At 37.5% G+C, this 19,579-nt stretch overlaps 1 protein-coding gene across 2 annotated transcripts in view; it reads right to left on the reverse strand.

Moving 5' to 3' along the window:
- Nucleotides 1-600: 600 nt before the first annotated feature.
- Nucleotides 601-19,579, reverse strand: part of Hnrnpll (heterogeneous nuclear ribonucleoprotein L like) — a 34,165-nt gene continuing 15,186 nt past the window's right edge. For both annotated transcript variants that reach the window (XM_076559212.1, XM_076559211.1), the window contains exons 7-13: nucleotides 14,811-14,882; nucleotides 10,320-10,537; nucleotides 6,881-7,002; nucleotides 5,719-5,920; nucleotides 4,583-4,640; nucleotides 4,398-4,496; nucleotides 601-1,634 (exon numbers count right to left, since the gene is read on the reverse strand). In XM_076559212.1, coding sequence (XP_076415327.1) covers nucleotides 1,579-1,634; nucleotides 4,398-4,496; nucleotides 4,583-4,640; nucleotides 5,719-5,920; nucleotides 6,881-7,002; nucleotides 10,320-10,537; nucleotides 14,811-14,882 — 827 coding nt within the window. In that variant the 3' untranslated portion in view covers nucleotides 601-1,578. The remainder of the gene's footprint in view (nucleotides 1,635-4,397; nucleotides 4,497-4,582; nucleotides 4,641-5,718; nucleotides 5,921-6,880; nucleotides 7,003-10,319; nucleotides 10,538-14,810; nucleotides 14,883-19,579) is intronic.

Raw genomic sequence — 19,579 nt, forward strand, 5'->3', positions numbered from 1 at the left:
ACACTGGATGGCCCACGGCTGCCTATTATCCATGTTTCAGGAGATCCAATGCCTTCATCTGGCTTGTTGGTACTACTGTGCACATTATACACTCTTGCTACACACACACACACACACACACACACACACAAAAAAAAAAAACCTTAAACAAACAAAACAGATTTTCAACTTTAAGCCTTTGACTCAATTCTAAAAGAACTCAGAATTTTTGTTGTTAAAATTAGAAATGAAGAGCCAGGTGTGGTGGCACTCACCATTAATCCCAGCACCCAGGAGGCAGAGGCAGCCAGATCTCTGTGAGTTCAATGCCAGCCCGGTCTACACATCAAGCTCTAAGAAAAGTTTCAGAATAGCCAGAGATACGTAGAGGAGACCCTGTCTCAAAAGAATGTCTTTTTTTTTTTAAGATTTAAATGGAACTTGAAATTTTTATTTAATAATCTAAAGGTTACAAAACTGCTTCTGCTAACTATGGACTACTCAGATGAAAACTTCTTTTAAGATGAAAACAAAAAGGCTATATCCATTTTCTAATTATTAAAAAGGTATAAACTTTGTAACAGCCTTAGTATAAGATTATTTAAAAGAGAAAGAAACCAATCCAGAGGGAGAATGTTTAATAAATGGTGTTGAGACAAATAGCTGTTTGATCAAAAATAAAATTCTTAAATCTTACACCATATAGAAAAATACATATATTATGATGGATCAAAGATTAAGAAATAAAAATGCAAATATCCCAAATTCTACACACAATTTTGGGAGGGCTAACAAGTTCTCTGAAACCCATCTATGGGACCCAAATTATTATATAGAAGAGGAATTATTATTAATTTTAACCTCTATAGTATTAAAATATCAATGTCAAATACTACATGTACTTTTAAGACTGGGTCACATGCAAAATAATGAAGATGAACACATTAACTTATTATTATAACTTTATAAAACCTCCAAAATGGAACTAAAACAGAAACATGTCAATACAAATGGATGATGACTTTTGAAAAGAAACACACCAAGTTGAGTTTGAATGCATACCGTACAAGTGTGTTCATGTCTATGAAGCCTTTTAGAAATTGAAATCAGCTAAATCTGTACTTCTGGAAAGTCAACAAATGCAATATCATTCTCAAATTTGTTTAAAATAATAAATACAAATTATGTTCAATGAGTAACTATAACATTCAATCTTCTATTGTCGGAATTCTGTATTAAAACGCAATACTTTCACCTGCATTAATCTCAAACACAATGGGAAAACATTTGCAACAAATCAGCACTAAGAATGCAAATATATTTTACCACGGAACAAAATTTGTAATAATGTTAGAAATCATACGTTTGTAAAAATCTACAATGAAGCTGTAGACAGTCTACGTTATGGTATTCTATCTTAAGATGAAAACAATATTTAAGTTAACAACAAATTTACTTGAGGCAAAATATGTTTATTACAGAACAGGATCTTATAGTAAGCAAGGCAACATTAGATCAACCATTTTAGAATATTTTTAATGAAGTATAGCTTTAAAACTGTAATAAAGATGAACGTAAATCTAACATGCTCTTCTCTTCTTATAAATGGGATGATGTAGAAAAGCAAAGCTTCAATGTATAGGGGTTGGAGCCATCTGTAAAATTGAAAAAAGGGAAGTTAATATTCCATCAAAATGTTGAGGTCAGACTGATTTAGTAAATTATTCTATAGGTATAGTACTGGAAACAGGAATATAAAGAAGGCAATTTATAAAATTTTGTTTATGTGTATGAGTGTTTCATCTGTAAATATACCATGTGCATCTCTGGTGCCTGACCCTGCACTGGAGTTCCAGTGAGCTAATGTGGGTGCCATCTCTCCAGTTCCAGGAAGGTAAAGACTAACCACCTGACCTGACAGTAAGCTCTAGAAAACAGTCTCTTACTAACTACATTCCTACTGTTCTAAGTTAAGAACATACTAATTTCTCAAGTGAATTAATTCATCACTGCAGATTAATGATGTCAGGGTTAAACAGCTGTCGCAGCAGAGTTCACCTACATAGAGCATATTGCCAAGAGTACAGAATCTTAATTTTTTGTTTGTTTTTGCATTTTGAGACAGGGTTTCTCTGTGTAACAGTCCTGGCTGTTCTGGAACTCACTCTGTAGACCAGGCTGCCCTCAAACTCAGAGATCCACCTGCCTCTACCTCCCGAGTGCTGGAAGTATTATTTTCTGCCTGTCCCTTCACAAAAACTTGGGTGTTATAAAACCTTCAAATGATTTTTAAAATTTTACCCTTCCTTTTAACTGCAATGAGGTCATGCAATTTGGTGCCCAGGCTGTCCCTGGAACTGCAGGGTGTTGTCTTGTTTCTTTTTCCCCCTATAACCATACTAAATAATATTCATATTTGCCATACTTTTCTTTATTATTTAATTTTTGGAATAGGGCCTTATATATAACCTAGCCTGGCCTCACATTCTTGATCCTCCTGAATGCTAAAATTACAAATGTACTACACCTAGCTAGTGCTTTTCGAAGATGAAATTGTATACCCTCGAGGTCCAGGATCAAAGTAAATTATACAACATAAAACTTCAAAACTTAGTTCTTCATAACATATGAAGAAAACCAAAACACAGAAACAAAGAAATTTACCTTTCTGGAAACAAATTAAGACAATGGCATATCATTTGTCAGCTATCGTACTGGTAAAACCTCAAGGTGTGACTCCATATTCGAATGCTGAGGCAACGGGCATTTATGTCAATGTATCACAGATGGCTATGTAATCACAACCTTCCTAAAGGACAATCATTTTGCCAAAATACACACCTCAATGTCTTGTAGTAAGGGAACTGACCTATAAATACACAGTAAAAATGCACAGCTCTCCATAATCATGGGCTTCTGGCAGGAGTACAGGTGGGGAGGACTTTTTTAAGGGGCTGGTTACTGAGAGTTTGACCATGCTCCAGTGAGAATATGTGCCACACAAATTGGATTTCTATATTTTTGTTTTGTTTCTTTTTTTGGTGAGGGTTGGGGAGGGTTGGGGAGAATGGGATCACAAGGCTGAGGGGGTGAACCTGGGAGGGCAGGGAATGAGTGTTATCTGGGTGCATCACATGAAATTCCCAAATAATAAAAATATGCTGAAAAATTAAAAATGCCAGCTATTAGCCAGGTGGTAGTGGCATGAGCCTTTAATCCCAGCACTCAGGAGGCAGAGGCAGGTGGATCTCTCTGAGTTCAAAGCCAGCTTGGTCTACAGAGTGAGTTTCAGGACAGTTTCACAGAGAAACATGTTTATTGCAGTTAAGATAAACAGAACTAATCAAAGGGCTCATTAGGGAAGAGATTGGCCTCAAACGCCTCAGTGCTGGGATTAAGGTGTGCAACTCCAAATCTGCTAAAATACTTTTAGTGCCACACATGGCATATACTTTTAATTCCAGCATCCCAGACACAAAGGAAGATGACTAAACTGCACCATGGTATGTCTAAGACAAAACAGATTAATAAGCAATTAGACCACTCCCAATATTAAATTATGAAAAACAATGATGTTCTTAATCAATCTTGAATCACTCATTCTGAAGGGAGGCCAGCTACCATATAAAGACCCACATGGCTTCAACTGGCTTGTAATTACTGAGTAAGCTTAGAAGTGAGTTTTTCAGGCAATCAAACTTGGAGATGATAGTAAAATCACACACTTTGATTACAACTTTATGAGACAATGATTCAGCTGAACTGCACTCAAATTGCTGACCTTGAGAAAGTTAACAAATGTTTCTGTTTGAGACGAGATTTCTCTGTAGAGCCCTGGCTGACCTGGTACTCTGTAGACTGGGCTGGCCTCAAACTGGGATTAAAGGCATGTGCCATTACAGTCCAGCAAATGTTTACTATTTTAATCTGCTTCATCTTATGGTAATTTGCATACAGCAGCAGACATACAGGGATTGTATTGTGGGATTCTATGCCCATTTTTCTGTGTTATAAAAATTTAAAAACACACAACTTGACATAAGAGATAAAGTTTCTTTCAATTCCCAGCATCCAAATCCACAAAGATCCCTACTGAGATCACAATCACTGTCAGTCTGATGATACAAGACTATGGAATACTCCCTCTAGAGAGGTCTCGATCCTTAGCTTTTGTTATATGACTTTCCCTCTGCATTTCTCTTCCTTCTTTTCACCCATGCCCAGTCTACATTAAAATGTCTTTATTAAGCCCCAACACAACTCCATGAGTTCTCAATTTTTTTAAAGGTTTATTTTCTTTAACCCTGTGGAGATGAACTGCTTCAGACCCCCCAAGTCCCTGCAGCCCAGCTCTCTCTCCTGAGCACCCCTCTCTCCCTAAGGCTCCGGCAATCCGCACTAAACCCCCTGGCGCTTACTTGGGACTCGGATCTGGTAGTGGTTGAGTGCAGTGAGGGCTTCCACGGCGTCAGTCTTGCATTTCCACTCCAACAGCCCCGAGAGGGTTTTAGCAGAAGCTGGAACAGAGCAAATGCAAACCCAGCCGTTACTTCTTTCCTGTCAGCAAGCTTCCTGCAAAGTCTTTCCAGAGGTGCTCACTCACCTTTCGCGTCGAACACTTTGTATTTGATGAATGGGAGGACCTCGTGGTCGTTACACAACTGCCAGGGAAAGGAACACCAGTCAGAAATGGAGCTACCTAGAAGTCTCTTTGAAACCCTTGCTGAAGAGCAGCAGTCAGGCCTCTACTGTTACAGAAATTAATGCACATTCAGGTCACTATAAAGTTCTAAACTATGGAAATCATTTCATATATAGCAACAGTTTTTTAAAGCTATAATACATTTTCTCGGATTGTATGAAGAGGAACTAAATACTGAAGAACGGAAGTACTACTCCAGGAAAGCACACTGTTCCTGAAATGCTCCTACAGTTAAACAAGGTGTAGGGAAGGGAATACAACGTTTTATTGTAGGTCAGACTTACAGTAAAGGAACTTCTGTTGCTTTTTATTCTTTTGTTTTTTTAGTCGTTCTTGTTTCTGAGCCAGACTCCTACTATGTAACCCAAGACAGCCTTGAACTCATGGCAATCCCCCTGCCTTAGCCTTCCAAGTGCCAGGACTATACACCAAGCTCTGCAGACAAGAAGATCCTAGAAGCTTCTGGTTAACCAGTCCAGCCAAATGGCAGGGTCTAGGTTCAGTAAGAGACCCTGTCTTTAAAACACAGTGTATGTAATGCTCACTTTGTCAATGCATATACTAAAGTTGGATAAAAAGAATAGGAACATGGACCTTCCCCAAAGACGACAGATTTATGAATTGTTCATGAATTTTAAAAGCAAGTTTAATTTTTTTGTGAAGGGAAGGTTTTTATGGGTTTTTGTTTTGTTTTGTTTTGTTTTGTTTTTTTGTCTTTTCGAGACAGGGTTTCTCTGTATACTTTTTGGTGCCTGACCTGGATCTCACTTTGTAGACCAGGCTGGCCTCAAACTCACAGAGATCTGCCTGGCTCTGCCTCCCGAGTGCTGGGATGAAATTTTAAAAGCAAATTTCATTAATATAAACAAGGTGGAAATCAACAGAAGAAAACACCTACCACCACTGACCTCTATCTAGCCTGACAACAAAAAAAGCAGGATTTTTAGAAAAGTTTTAAAATGAGATTGAACTATGAAATGTCACAGAAACTTAAAACACAAAGAGCAACATTCTATCCACTTTTCCTCAGTGCCTACCTTTGTGAAGGTCTCTTCTGTGACACACAGTGGAACATTATAATAATGCAGCACACAGGAGGGTGGCTGGATTATATTCTTAGATGCTTGGCCAGCACTTGTAAAGCGATTATTTTTACTCATTGCAAAATCTTTGTAGCTACTTGTACCATCCTCCAGCTCAAATATTTGACTTGGAACAACTGAATGTTGTTTAGATACACTGAAGATTAGAAAAGAAAAATATCTTGTTAGATAAGTAGCAGCAGGTAGTCACAAAAATACTTTTGTGAAAAAAAGGTGTACACAGTATTTAAGCACAGTACAAAAGTATCCATTGGTATCCAAAGGATTTGTCCAGGAACCCCACCCCCCACTCCCTCGCCCCCCAAGCGAAAAAACAAAACAGATGCTTAAGTCTATCAAATACTCTAGTATTTACGTATAACCCATGCAGAACCTTCTGTATTATTTACCCTTTTGTATTTTTTTGAGACAGGGTCTCAAAAACTCCAGGCCGGCCTCCTGCCTCCACCTCCCAAGTGAAGGAATCAGGTCTATGCCCACTATGCTTGACTTGATTGCCTTCGGTACAATGTAAATCACCTCTAGAGCAGTTCTAATATCTAACACAGTATAAATGCTAAGTATATAGTTACATTAACGCATAGTATGCTTATGTTCTGCACAGATAATTTTTTCTCAAATATTTTCTTAAAATACAGTTGGTTGAAAAAAAATAAGTACAGAATACACCAACTTGTATTCACTTTGGGTTATAATCAATCATTCTTACTTGTTACAATATTTAAGAACTTATCTGTTTTAACATTCTATGGTACTAACACTAAAAACTAGGAGAGATCTGGATTAAGAGGTGGCTCATAGAGTTCTTATTGCTACTGCAGACGACCCCTTCTCAGCACCAAGTCTGGGTGGCTCACACCACCTATTTCCAGCTCCAGGGGATATGATGCCCTCTTCTGGACTCTTTGGGTACTTGCATTCATGTACACATACAAACAGAACTTTAGAAAAGTAGAAGAATAATATAACTACTACAGCTTGTCAACATTAATAATACTGACCTTGCTACCTTCAGATGTATGCTCAGTTACTACAAAACACTCTTTAAGTTAACAAGAATTTCAAAACATTGTTAACAGTTATGACAAGTACTTACCAAACATTAAGTCTTTTCCCAAAGAGTTTGACATTATTAAGGTGTGTGACGGCTCTTTCTACAGCATACTCGTCACCCATTTCTACAAGTGCTGTGCCAGGAATGGTCTTCATAAATTTTACCTGCAAACACAAAAAACCCCCCAAGATCATTTCTTAGAATCCTTTTTTTTTTTTTGGGGGGGGGGGGGGGGGGCTCACAAGGAGTCCGAGACAGGGTTTCTCTGTGTAGCTTTGCGCCTTTCCTGGAACTTACTCTGTAGCCCAGGTTGGCCTCAAACTCACAGAAATCCACCTGGCTCTGCCTCCCGAGTGCTGGGATTAAAGGCATGCGCCGCCGCCGCCGCCGCCGCCGCCGCCGCCGCCGCCGCCGCCACCACCACCCGGCTCATTTCTTAGAATCTTAACCTTATTCTGTCATTTTTACAGGATAGCCTTAACTCTTACCAAAATTGAGTGAAGTTAAAGGGGAAGACTGTAATTGTACTCTACAGCCCATGGAGCACAGGTTTGTCCCAAGGCTGAGATCTACAGGTAAGCTACTTAATTCCTCTACACCAGACTGTCCCTATAAAGTGAAGATAATAATTACATCCCTAGGTACTCAGCCTAATCAATATTTAAACAAATATCTGAGTATCTAGTAGGTTTTGATAAGCATTGTGCAAGGTACTACACATTGAATGGTAAACATAACCGTCTTCATCTTTATATGGCCATAAACAATTCAGAAATGTTAAGGCAATAAATAATATAAGACATGCCAGGCAGTGGTGGCACTTGCCTTTAATCCCAGCACTCGGGAGGCAGAGGCAGGAGGATCTGTGAGTTCGAGGCCAGCCTGGTCTACAGAGTGAGATCCAAAACAGGCTCCAAAGTTATACAGAGAAACCCTGTCTTGAAAAACAAAAAAACAAAAAAGAAAAAAAACAGCCTAGAGACAGCATGACAGCAGAAGTGCAGTGCTGGTCACTTAGAACTACGAAACCACACAGTATGCACGACAGCTTGAATACACTTCCCTTCTTACCTGTTAACCTCAAAGGAACAGAGAGAATATGTGTAAATCACATGTTCACCATTTATTACCTCTAGCACTTTCAGTTTTAAAAGGATATGCTAGCACTATATACCATACCTGTACAAACTGGTAATACCAGAAATTTTCAGCTTTACTTGAAATCAGTTGTTTTGCTATAGGCAATACTTTATCCTTTCATTTAATTCAGTAATATCCCAAAAATTATCTAGTAATTATTATAATTATATAGTATGCATATGTATATAAGTATAAATGTGGTTCTAGGCCTCCTCCCCCCAAATAATTAAATCCATTAGAAAAGCACCAGAGAAAGCTCAGTGGTTAAGAGCATTTGTCGCTCTGGAAAAAGACCCGGATTTGATTCCTCGCACCTCTGCAGTGGCTCACAACCTCCATAACTACAATTCTGAGGATCCAGTGCCCTCTTGTGACCGCCACAGGCACCAGGCACACACATGTCATACATACATGCATGCAGACAAAACATTCATACACATTTATGAATCCTTGAAAAATTAAACCACTGGAAAAGTTTAAAAGAGTATCTTTAAACTTACAGGATTAGAGTGGTTTAAGTTTTTTGTACCGCAATCCATCATTTAACATTACTAAAAACTTAGTGCTGAAGACATGGCTCAGCAGTTAAGAGCACTCACTGCTCTTCCAGAGGATCCAGGTTTAATTCCCAGCACCCACACGGTGGCACACAACTTTCTGTAACTCCAGCTCCAGCAGATCTAAAGCCCTCTTCTGGCCCTTCAGGACCAGACATGCAAGTGGTGCATAAATATAGAGGCGAAACACCCACACACATAAAATACAACAAACAAAAGTTTAAAAAGTATTAAAAGTTTGAGGTAACATGAAATGAAAGAGAAGAATTAGTCAAACATACCAAAAACTAAGTCATGAGACAATTCTTAACACAAAGGATATGGATTAAACTTCTTGAATTTAGTTGTCCACCTACCCTCAGACAAGATACAAAACATTTTCTTTTTCCCCCTCTTCTTAATATAATGAAATAATGGAGATAACTCAGAACTCTCAAGAGCTGCTTATCAGGGTTTTAGAACTAATGAACTAAGAACTAGGAGTATCAAGTTTTTAGGCCATTCTCCCACTCCCAGACCATGGACTCACATGTTTATACTTTCTTATCACTATGGAAAGAGTATTAAAATCACAAGAAAATAACATTATTATACTATTGGAACATTCTGTCAAAGTGGGTCAGTTCCAAGTAGTAACTGAGCTCACATAAAAACACATTGTTCCTCCTAGGATGACTGAGGCTGGCTCAGCCATGAAAAGCACTTGTACTCTTGCAAAAGACCTGAATTCAGTTCTAGAACCCACGCGGTGGCCAACACCACTCCTAAGTCTACTTTCAGGGATCCAAAACCTCTTCTGACTTTCATGGGCCCAGGTAAACATGTGGTGCAGACATACATGCAGATAAAACAGTCATACACATAAAATAAAGAATAAAAAAACAAGTACATAACAAGCCCCCCCCCAACCCATACCCACAACGCAAGTAAAGCTCTGAGACTCATTTATAAATATCTAGCTCCATGAGTATAAATGCTCTTGGAAATTCAACAGTTTAACATGTTAAATGCTAAAACCAAATATAGGTTTTCTTCCACCATTAAAGTAAAAACATTATAAATTGAAAATGCACTTAAATGTATCTGGTCTATCCAACATCATAACTTGGCTGACAGTATACTGTAGAATATCTGTATCAGTTTCTTACTCCTGTGATGATAACTAGAAAAAAAGTCTGACCTGTTGCTGCTTCTCAGGATTACAGAACAGATGTCACACATATTGCTAGTATGGCAAATTTTAAACTCCGAGTATGATTTTTATGAAATGTATCATGTTTACAACATCATAAAGTAGAAAACCCAGGAGTCAAACAACCGCTAACATAGCATTTATCTACACAGGCTTCGTGCCTTAGGTACACTAGGAAGTGACTGAACTTCTGGTGCTTTGGACCCTGCTCATTACTGGTCATTTAAAAAAAAATTTTTTTTTTTTTTCTTTCGAGACAAGGTTTCTCTTTGTACTCCTGGCGCCTTTCCTGAACTCACTCTGTAGCTGTGGCTGGTCTTGAACTCATAGAGATCCGCCTGCCTCTGCCTCCCGAGTGCTAGGATTAAAGGCGTGCGCCACCACTAACCGGCTTAAGACATATTTTTATTACTATCAATCTATATTGATCACTTGTCAGAAAAAAAATCATTTCTGTAAGTTCATATACAGTGGGTTTTAAGATTATGTGAGTTCATGACTGAAAGAACTTAGATGTCCTGACAGAAGTGGGTAGCACTTTCTGAATTACTACTAGATTCTCCACCCAATAAACTAGCAAAAAGAAATTCACCTTTTCGATATTTCCATACAAGCAGAACAGGTTGAAGACTCTTGAACAATTCATTTTGAGCTGGTGTAATCCACTAACCATTACAACGGAGCCAGAGGGACTTCCTCCGTGCATGTAAGAGGAAGAAGCTTGAGGTAATGGATAAGCAACAAGTTCAGGTGTATCTCTAGAGCCCATTCTGTAACGACTTGGTAAAGGCAACAATGGACCATGCGATCCTGTAAAAATGACCAAAATAACAAGTAAGTAACACACACATTTCCATTTACAAAAATTAGTAGAAGCACTTCACCATATAAACCCAGGACCTTGTGTATTCCAAGCAAGCACTCTGCCACTAAGCTAAAACCTCATTCCCCCAAATTAAACTCTCAAAATTTGCTTCATGTACATTGAAAAAACCTCAAGTATATGAATATTTAAATATAAACCCAGGAAACAAAATCTAATCAGCCTTTATATGTACCATACCCGACAGCTATATCTACATATACAAAATTTATATTTTCCAAAGGCTTAAGACTAGGCTAGACTAGAATTGCGGGAGCCAGTGTAAAACACTGGGATATGTATGTATATATGTACGTATGTATGATGCTGTAATTCAGCTAGGCATGGTGACACACACCTACAATCCAGTACATGGATAAGGCAAGAAGAGGATCCAGAACTGAAGGTCATCCTCAGTTCTATAGAGAACAACCTAGGTTATGAGATCCTTAAGAAGAGAAAAAAGGAACAGAACAACAGAAAACCCACCATATAGACACAATTTATTCTACTGTATATAAATTATACCTGTTTAAAAAAAACTGCCAATGTCTTTTAAAGAAGTAAAATATAATAAAAAGTAAGAAACTACCTCTAATTAATATAAGAAAAAATATTTTCAAGCCAATGTGATGGTGCACGCTTTTAATCCCAGTACTATGGAGGCAGAGCCAAATGGATCTCTGTAAGTTTGAGGCCAGCCAAAGTTACAAAGTGAGACCCTGCTTCAAACAACTCCTCCACAAAAGGAAAACCATTTTCAGTTCTACAAAACGTCTCCTCAAATATATCAGACTATAATGTACTTTCAGAAAATAAATACTAGGATTCATTAGTTAGTACCTCATCTGTATATAGGTCCTCTATCATCCTCCATTAAGAATGTGTGTGTGTGGGGGGGGTTGTGTGCCATGGTAAAAGGACAGCTCATAGGTGTCTGTTCTCTCCTTCTACCATTGTGGGTTCCAAGAATCAAACTCAGGTAGTCAGGCTTGGCAGCAAGTGCCCTTACCCACCAAGCTCTCAGGCTTGAAACTTCCGTTTTCCCCCACTTTCTTTAAACAAAACACCCCCCCACCAAAAAACAAAACAAAACAAAACAAAACACAAGACCCACCAGAAAGTATCTAAAATTCTATCGAAAAATCTACTTGCTACATCTCTTAAACCAAAAATCTTTATTTCAGAATCAACTTGCCAAATTTAAACCTTATGGTTTTTTTGCATCTACTTTACTTTCAAGCTTTCTGAGTGTGTAACAAAATGGAACAACTGTGAAGAAACTGAGGTACTACTAAAAGCAGGCAGAGAGAGCTTGGCAGTGTGGCGTACGCCTTTAATCCCAGTACTCAGGAGGCAAACAAGGCCAGCCTGGTCTAAGAGTTCCAGGACAGCCAGGACCACACAGAGAAACCCTATCTCAAAAACCAAGTAGACAGAGAGTACATTAACAGCAATTAAGAAGAACCCAGAAGCCACAACTGAGATGGAGATCTGTAACTCAAAAATATAAACCCAGGGGGCTAAAGAGAGACCTCAGCAGTCAAGAGAGCTTACTGCTCTTCCAGGAGACCGGGTTCGGTTCCCTGTCCTCATGTAAGGCACTGCACAATTGCCTACAACTTCCATCCAAGTGATCTGATACCTTTCAGTCTCCTTGGGAATTAGCATGTGATGTACATGTAAGCACACACACATACACATTAAAAAACAAAAACCACCAATAAAAATTCCTCCAGTGTAATAAATGGATAAATAAATAAATAAAAACATAAGCCCTAAACATTTAGGGTGCTCCTGAGTTAGTGGTTACAGAAGCATAATCTAGAATGTACACAATATACTCCTTTCCTTGTATACAATAAATACCAAATCTCCAGCTGGGTTCCTCATTGTAAAAAGAAACTGTAGTTCTTGTTTGTTTTTTTTTTTGTAGGACTCAAGGACTTTGATCATCATATTGCAAAGTTGTTATTCATTATACTGCCTCCCCGCCACTACCATTTGCTTATGCCACAACAGTTCCCTAAAAATCACTATTCCTTTCCCCATGGGAAGTAAAAAGACCTGCAGCAGATAAGCAGTACAAACTTCCACTTAGCTCGAGTTGGACAAAATTCATGTTAATGAGATACAGGTTAAGCAACAGCCAAAGCCAGTACCAGAACATAAAAAAATGCTGTGAATTTTTAACTACGACCATGAGTCAAGAGAATTAAATTATCTACATGATTTAGACTGTTCTGTATATCCAGCCCTAAAGTGCAGATGCAAATCTTGATGCTTTAAAAAAGAAAACTAGCTGGGCAGTGGTGGTGCACGCCTTTAATCCCAGCACTCAGGAGGCAGAGGCAGGCGGATCTCTGTGAGTTCGAGGCCAGCCTGGTGTCCAAAGCGAGTTCCAGGAAAGGCGCAAAGCTACACAGAGAAACCCTGTCTTGAAGAAAAAAGAAAAAAAAAAAAACAAAAAAAAACCAAACAATTAATGTTTCGCATATTTTTTTTAAAAGTCCATTTATAATGGGAAAATGTTATATAAGTGGCATCATTAACATTTTGAAATCATGCCCTATCTTTCAAAATAGAAAATCTTTGATTCAGAAACTATATCCAAAATGCTAGCCATCAACTTATGACTGCTTAAAGCTCACTGTTTAAGGGTGGCAATTTCAAAACCATCCTGGTTTACACCTTGAGTTCTGGGCCAGCAGGGAATACACAATGAGACCGTATCTTTTACACAAAAAACTGTAACAGTTAGTATAATGATAAAGCAACAAATTTATTCAATCTAATTGAGACTATGCGCCTGACTCATAATTATTTTCTTTTATTTTCTCTTTCAGATCATTACCTAGGAGCCCTAGGAACATCCATGATGTAACACAAAATGCACCAAAGCTGTTCTGCTTGACAGCTGCTCTGAAGGTACACAGCTGTGACCTGCACACTGTACTATTTCCGCACCCCCAGGAAACACTGCTAGCTTCTTCCCACTTCGTCTTCTTTCACTTCTCATTATTTAGACTCCATCCTTTGAAGTGCGTCTGCTTAGCTTCTCTTAGGAAGCAGAACAGACTAATCTCCAAGTTCATTATCTTAATGATATAACTGAGAATAGATGTCCCCAATCAACCCTGAGACAACTATCCCTGAAAGCAAGACTCTATCATCTCAAAGGTCCCTGTTTAGCACCGACCACTCAATAAGCTACATTATGTGTCCACCCAGTTCTTTCAGTAAAACATACCTGATAACAGAACACTATTCCTCAAAACCTGTGCAAAGGAAACAGTTTCAATGCTACTACAGGAGAGCTCCTTGTTTCTCAGGCATTCTTTCATAGTTTTCTAGTTCGTGTGGCAAATAGTTAACCAGGTTTTAGCTTTTGAGTGATTGCCACTGAGACACTGAAGTCCAAAAATAACGACCAACTTTCCTCCTATGACCTGAATTCAATTCCTGGGACCACGTTAAGGAAGAGGAGAACTAAGTCCTCTGACCTCCACTGGCACACACAAAATGAAAATGTAATAAAAACAAAACAAAAAACACAGCTGAGTAGGGGTGGCCCAGGCCTTTAATCCCAGCACTCAGGAGGCAGAGGCAGGTGGATCTCTGTGAGTGAGATCCAGAATAGCTACATAGTGAGACACTGGGGCCAGGGGACGGACACAGACAACAAAATCAAAAAAAAAAAAAAAAAAAAAAACTGTACAACACTTACTGTTTTAACAAGAAAATGTTTCAACTTCCTCTGTCATATAAATCATTAGAAAATCTTGAACAAATTTTACCACAGACAAAAAAATAAATATTTCAAGTTTAAAAAAAGATGGAAAGATAGCTCAGTGTTTAAGAGCATCAGCTGCTGTTCCGGTGGACCTGGGCTCAATTCCTAGCAACCACATGGAGGCATCCATAACACATAAACATAAATAAATAAAATTTTAAAAACCAAACCACAGGGACAGAAAAAAAAAAGTATGTTCAATTCCCCAACCAATTTATTTCAAGGACAATTTAATATCTCAATATCCTAAGAAAAAAGGTTTTGGACAATTTCTTGAAAATTCATTGTAATGGGCTGATCTCATAAACTACATCAGGTGATTAGGAGCTCAGGAAAATACACAGACAAGAAATAGGGCATTTGTCATCAGAAAGGCAAATATTCTAGTAGTTCATCTACACTACCTTCCTTCTGCCTTGACAACTTACCATAGCCATCATGTCTAAACGAAGAAGGATGATCTCCCAAAATGGCTTGTCTCTGGCGACCCTTTCCTCTATCTGACACAAAAGTAGAAACATGGTTTTAACAATTTTGATCCAAGTACTTAACAGACTTTTCACATGGGAAACACCCATTCAAAACATCCATATTTCATAAAAGAAATATTACTCCTGGTTAATTTTAAACATCCATTCATATCCAATGAAAATACAAACACCAAAAGTTTTAGAAAGTAATTCTATCTAACAAATTCCACTGGAAATTATGTTTTTGATAAATGCCAAATACAATCACACTTTCAAATTTAAAAGATTAGATGCTTTGCAGGAAGTGAATGTACACAATGCTAGAGTTTGACACTGTACACAAGTTTTTACCAATACATGTCTTTAAAACAAGCTTGTAAGTGCAGTACTTTTGAAAGACAGTACCTGAATCATACTATTAGCTTCAACAGCAACACATTTTCAAAGTGGGCTTCTTTCAAGAAGTTTCAGCATAAGCCAACAACAACCTGTATTACATGGTTTCACAATCAGTAAACACAGAGTATTTTATATGTACATACACATATTTACAAACACCTACTGACTTGAGAGCTGAAAATCTGCACATCACTGGCTTATGTTGTATCATAGATAGGTCATTTTCTATCGACCATAACATCAAGCAGAAGCATGAGCAACCTTCAGAGTTTAAATATGCCAAGATAAACCTAACCAAGGGGGCTACATTATTGGATGAGACTACAATACTCTTAAATTTTTATTTTAGCTATATTTTCAAAAAAGGCATGCCAATTTCCTCAAATCTTATTTGTAAGTTTTATTGTTTTGTTTTTTTTTTTTGGTTTTTTTTTTAAGAATTACTTCCAGGTTTCCAAAATAGGACTTCTACTGCCAGTTCACAAATTTTAAATTCATGTAATACTTTTAGAAATTTGCTGATCCAATTACAGTGCCCAAAATATCCTTAGTCACCTGAACAAACAAGGTTTGTGGAGGATGAGAAATACTAACTTTCATTTCAGTCTAGAGAAGTTTATAAGTAATTACCTCTTCTAACCACACTATCATATCACTGGAAAGGATTGAAGACGGTCATCTAGTTAAACTTTTATTCCATATTAAAACACAACCAAACTACAAAAACACTCTTAATAATCCCTTTTGGCCACTGCTTACCCAATACCAGTAATAAGGTATTCACTAACTCTCTTTACATTTATAGAAAACCTAAATTTCAAGAAAATTACTTTCTATACAGAATAGAAACTGACCCTCCACAGTCTAATGTATTTAAAACCTTACACTTAGTACTTAAAACCCTGACCTCACCTCCTCAACTACTGCTTCTCCTGACTAAAAGAATTTCTTTTTTCTTACATGGTTTCTAATATTTCCCAGTATTGTGTCTATTCTCTTAAATTAATCCAGTCTACTGGTCCCTCAGGTATTGTGTCCTCAAGTAGATACCACCAAAGACTAAATTCAATTCCTTATCTCTTCTCAGAACCATGTTTTCATGGCTTAAGTTTTACTGACAGTTAAAAATTGCTACAAAGAAAGAGTTCAATTAACCACTAATTTGTTGTATAGTTATAGAAACCCACAAACTTCAAACATAAAATAAAGAGAAGATGGGTGTGTGTGGTAGGTAGCACATGCCTTTACTCCCAGCACTAAGGATACAGAGGCAGATAGTGAAACCTCATCTCAAAAAGAAAGTATTTCCAAGATATCTTTCAGCCATTAAAACATCCACTATCAAATAAAACAAAAGGAACAGTAAAGTCAAACATTAAGCCTATCAATCTATAGTGTTTTCTTAAACTCTGTATTCAAGTAAAATCTGATAAATGCTATACACTTTCTTCTCAAAAAGGTACATATATATACAGTATGTAAATTTTGTGTAACATTTATGTAAGGGTTCCCTGGAGTTCAGGCTAAGGATTCTTTGTAATAAAATATAATCAGGGTCTTTTTGTTTTGTTTTTCTGAGTCAGGGTCTCTCTATGTAGCCTTGGCAATTCTAGAACTCTCTCTGTAGACCAGGCTAGACTCCAAATCACAGAGATCCGCCTGCCTCTGCCTACCAAGTGCTGGGAATAAAGCCATGTACCACCACAGCCCAGCTTGTAATCAGGTATTTTTAAATGAAACTTTATAAGAAAATTTCTTCAGTAAAGATATATAAAGATTCTTTTCTCTTCTTATTTATTGTTTTGTTTGTTTTTGAGACAGGGTCTCATATAGCTCAGGTTAACTTTAAACTCCTGGTTCTTTGCCTCTACTTTCCAAGTGCTAGGATTATAAGCACACACACCATACCTGGCTCTCCATGAAGTTTTTTGGGAAAAGCAGGTAAATAATTTTAATGACCTGTCAATTCAACTCAAGCTTAAATCACTACAGAAACTATGTTTATAAACTGCAAGTCTAGCCAGAAAGCTCTGTCAATAAAAATTAGGAAAACAAGAGTATTTTTCCTTAAAAGTATAAATATAAATTTTACTTCCTTTAATTATATCTCTATTAAATATCTATTGTACATATTTCATTATCTAATTAGGAATTGCATGAAAAAAACTAAGCTGGCTTTGTGTAAAGTTCAGGCCTTTTAAAAGAATACAATAGGCACTGTAGAGATGGCTCAGTGGTTAAGAGCACTGGCTACTCTTCCAGAGGACCAGGGTTCAATTCCAGCACCCACATGGCAGTTCACAAATGTCTGTAACTCCAGTTCCAAGGGATCAGAATCAGACACCCTCACACAGACATACATGTGGGCAAAACATCAATGCACATTCGATAAATAAATAATTAAAAAATTATACATATAAACAATGTTAAAATGTATAAATGCTTCACTGGGCATGATGGCACACACCTTTAATGCCAGCACTAGAAAGGCAGAGGCCGCCAGATCTCTAAAGTTCAAGGCTACCCTGCTCTACAATGCAAGTTCCAAGATAGTCAGGGCTACACTGAAAAACCCTGTCTTGAAAAAAAAGGAAAAAAAAATCTATAAATGTTTCAATATATAGTAACATAAATGCAGCCCAAGCTGTTTCAAATGAGTAAAAACCAAACTTAAGGTTTCAATACTGTCAGTGCGCAGAAACAACAGATTTCTCATCAACCATTTGTCTTGTTATTTGAGTTCCTAAGGATTTGTTTTCCAGTACTGGATTCAACTGCACCAAACAGAGATCAAGCAAATTTCCCTAAGTATCAAAACTGGGGATCTAACAAAGCCACATTTTACAAAACAAACCTATTTACAATTCCATGCACAGGATGAAATGATTCCCTGGAAATTGAGAGCTAAAGAAGCCAATCACCCAAAAACTTGGAAGGATCTGAACATGCAAAGGATCACATTGTTTTATTCTTTCTTTCCCTTGGCTGAAGTACATGCACTAGAGTAATCACTGCTCAAGGTATTTTGGATGTTATAAAAAGTTTTTCAAGCTGACTTGTACAGACACATATCTTGAGTTTTTCTAACATGTAGTTCAAACATTAATATTGTAGTTGAGATGTAGCCAATACTGAAGCCCCCTTGTTTTTACAAGATCGACATTTTAATTTGTATATTCCAGAATTACCACAGTTAGTTGAACAATTTATCAGTGAAATCTATGCTCATAAAATTTAGCATTTATAGGCTGTTGGTGAAAAGGCATTTCAAATGAAATGCTCTTGATTTTCAGATTTATCAAGTTTAAATATATTCTACCTTGAAAATGACATGTTACTTTCAACTGTATTTGAAATGTTCAATTTTCTGGTTACACAAATTAACATAAGTGAAAAACCTTAAATTGTTACAAAATATGACAACTTATAAACAGCCACTTTACAAAAATCAAACCACACAGAAAAACATCTTTTACATATAATGCACCTTTTCATTTGTCAGAATCTCTGTTCAGTGTTCAGAATTGGGAAAAAACAAAAAAAACAAAGCAAACTTAAATGCAGCAAATGTGCACTTTTTTTGTGCTGAGGATCAAAGACAGGGGCTTACGCATGCTAAGTACATGCTCTACCACTGACCTGTTTATCCCCAGCCAAATTACACCTTTCTAATCCACATTAAATGTTTAATGTTTGTGTGGATTGGTTGAGCATATCAATTCCCAAGATCTGTAGATAAACTGATCCCTTGTTAAAAGCATATTAACAATCTAAGTCTAAGCTGAAAACAGTTACATCAACGGTCAGTGAACTTTACAACATTGCAAAATGTCTAGTTTTCATAAATGAAAAGTCTTAAATTCTACAACTGAAACCTTAAGGGAAAGCAAATCAGTATACATACAACTTGAATAAATGGGCACAGTCTATCATGGTGTTCATTCCATGCAAGTCTGAAGTACTGTTAAATGTCGTCCTTTAAAAACTTGGGGTGATGGTGCATGTAGTATGCAGTCAAGGTGAGTTGCGAGTCTGAGTTTTTCAGAGGGCTTTTTGCTGATGCCGATGTTGTGCATGATGAGGTGTAGAGTCAGCCTGCCGGAGTCCTCTATCCTTCTTAATGCCTCGTCCAGCTTGGGGGAAAAGTCCTTTCCATAGAGAAGCAGTGTGCAAGTTTGCAGTTTGTAAGGAATATTCTGAATCAGTTTCCTCTCCTCCAAAGAGAGAGAGCTGCTTGGAGAAATGCAAGTCCTTGAACTGCGGGCGTGCCTGTATGTGAGGGCTCCTTGTTGAACTAAATATAAATAAGCTCAGCACATACCAGTAGG

The sequence above is a fragment of the Peromyscus maniculatus genome, chromosome 22, assembly GCF_049852395.1.
Source record: "Peromyscus maniculatus bairdii isolate BWxNUB_F1_BW_parent chromosome 22, HU_Pman_BW_mat_3.1, whole genome shotgun sequence".
Lineage (NCBI taxonomy): Eukaryota > Metazoa > Chordata > Mammalia > Rodentia > Cricetidae > Peromyscus > Peromyscus maniculatus.